We start from the raw sequence: 2,556 nt of genomic DNA, 5'->3' as shown, positions 1-2,556 counted from the left end.
TACTTAATGGAGCCATTATTCAAAGGGGTTGGACAGAATGCTATTTGGGCTGTCATGACCGTCGTCGTTGTGCTTGAATTCACTGCTGGTAACTTATATCCTTCTTTTATATATATATATATATATATATATATTTATATATATATATATATATATATATATATACACACACGCGCGCGCGCATATGCTCATAAAAAAAATGAAAAAACTGAGAAACACACTGTTAATCTTAATCCGGATAAAAATTATTTGTAAGCAATATGTCCGGTGTATATATATGTGGCATAACATGCACACAAGTATAAAAATCGAGAAACATCTTCAATTACTTGTATGCACATTTGCATACCGTACAAATGAATAGATGCTTATATTGATATCGATATACACAAGAAAAAGCTCGATATAATTATCGTTCTATGATTATTTTCATAGGCGCAACATTATGCAAAGGATTAAATAGAGGATCCGGGACGCTGTTGGCTGCATTGTTAGCCTTCTTATTCGAGTTTATAGCTAGAGAATATGGGAAGGTTTTTCGAGCTGTTTTCATCGGGTCTTCGATCTTTCTAGTAGGTAATTAATAGAAATCGATTTCTTATATATATATGAACTTATTGCAACAAGTATGTATCGAATTAATTTCTCGAGATATAAATACATACTTTCATTTCATTTTCGCAGGTGCTTCGGTTACATATTTGAGGTTTTTCCCGAACATAAAAAAGAATTATGATTATGGTGTCCTCGTATTCCTCTTGACATTTAATTTGATCACTGTATCAAGTTATCGTGTCGATGATATCTTAAAAGTAGCAAAAGGTCGCATTTACGCGATCGCAATTGGTTCCGGGGTTTGCATTCTTATGACTCTTTTCATCTTCCCGATTTGGTCCGGAGAAGATCTCCATAATTCAACTGTTACCAAAATCGAAGGCCTTGCAAGATCGATCGAAGGTATACATAATACATTCATCTTGATATATTTGCACCATAAGAAAGTTCAGTTGTAAACCTGTTTTCCGTTGTGAACTGTGGACAAAGGAGAATGCGACACATGTCTCATTTGTAATGAATATCCTGTTAATGTCTGGGACACATGACACACTCTGCTTTGTCTTCTGGTACCTAAGTTTGCAATTAAAGCTAATTTTTGTTTGCATATTGTATAAAAGTTATTACTTATTTGCTTAATTATGTTTTTTAAACACAATTAATGCAGCTTGTGTCGATAAATACTTTAATGACGAAGATCCGAATCTAGAAATAGACGAGACCATGGAGGACCCGATTTACACGAACTATAAGGCCGTTTTAGATTCAAAATCGACTGACGAAACAATCGTAAGCTCTTATATTTCATTAACAAGTTTAACATAACACCGTTTTATTTATCTGAAATTACAGTGATTCATATAAACAGGCGCGACATGCAAGTTGGGAGCCAAGACACTCGTGGCATTGCCGCAACAAATTTCCGTGGCAACAATACGTAAAAGTAGGAGGCATTCTTCGTCATTTTGGTTACGCAGTTGTTGCTCTTCACGGAACTGTACAAACCGAAATCCGGGTAAGTTTTTTTCGACGGATGTATTTTATTTTGCGACGCTTTATGAGTTGCCATATCAATATTTTTAAGGATAATGAAATAACAATTTACCACCACAAATTTCCTTATTATAATATTGTACTTTATTTTTTATTAAAAAAATCTAAATTATTCATTATATAACAATATTAAAAAAATTATATATCACAATTTATGTGACTAACATTTAAAAAAAAAATAAGAAATGTTATCGACTTAGGGGCCTTCTAACTAAACACTTACCCGGTAAGCGCATAATGGTAAAATTCAACTCTATCTCTTATTTATCACGTAAGATTTTAGTCTACCAAAACGATATTGTATGTAACAATTTACCCGGTAAGAGTTAACCGTGGTAAGAGTCGTCGCCATCACTTACCTGGTAAGACTCTCGGTTCATGCCTTCGCTCTTACCAGGTAAGATTTTTGGTTTTTACATATTCATCCGACAAGGGAATATGACTTGATAAGTAAGCATTTAGTAAACGGCCACTTATTGTTTTACTAACCGTATAAATGTGGCTTCGATTTTTTTAGACTCCAAGATCAGTTCGACTGCTATTCAAGGATCCATGCATTCGCCTTGTATCAGAGGTAACAAAATCTCTAATGGAACTCGCCGGCAGCATAAGAAACCGGCGACACTGCTCGCCGGAAATCCTGACCGAGCATCTTCACCAGGCACTGCAAGACCTCAACACCGCATTAAAGTCTCAACCGAGGCTCTTTCTGGGGCCGAATTGTCCGAACAACACGGCCAAAATGCTAGCCATGGTTGCGGCAACTGCTCGCCAGAAATCCGAAAAGTACTCACCGAGGGTGAAACCGGAGGGGGAGAGGAGGGTTTTGAGGCCTATGTTAAGCAAGCTTGCTATCACGAGCTTGGAGTTCTCGGAAGCGCTTCCGTTTGCGGCTTTCGTGGCATTGTTGGTGGAATCGGTGGCTCGGCTTGATGTTGTGATTGAGGA

The 2,556-nt window shown here is 36.8% G+C and overlaps 1 protein-coding gene across 1 annotated transcript; it reads left to right on the top strand.

The window, feature by feature from the left end:
- Nucleotides 1–3: 3 nt before the first annotated feature.
- Nucleotides 4–2,551, top strand: LOC112505495 (aluminum-activated malate transporter 14-like; the record flags this gene model as incomplete). The annotated part of the gene is made up of 6 exons (XM_025109395.1): nucleotides 4–88; nucleotides 436–576; nucleotides 685–957; nucleotides 1,223–1,344; nucleotides 1,424–1,570; nucleotides 2,126–2,551. Coding segments are annotated over 6 exons (1,194 nt in total), but the record flags the coding sequence as incomplete, so codon positions are not given.
- Nucleotides 2,552–2,556: the final 5 nt, after the last annotated feature.

Source organism: Cynara cardunculus, unplaced genomic scaffold, assembly GCF_001531365.2.
Source record: "Cynara cardunculus var. scolymus isolate 2C unplaced genomic scaffold, CcrdV1 Un_Scaffold_11374, whole genome shotgun sequence".
In the NCBI taxonomy this organism is placed as follows: Eukaryota; Viridiplantae; Streptophyta; class Magnoliopsida; order Asterales; family Asteraceae; genus Cynara; species Cynara cardunculus.
This window is presented reverse-complemented; position numbering and strand designations above follow the sequence as displayed.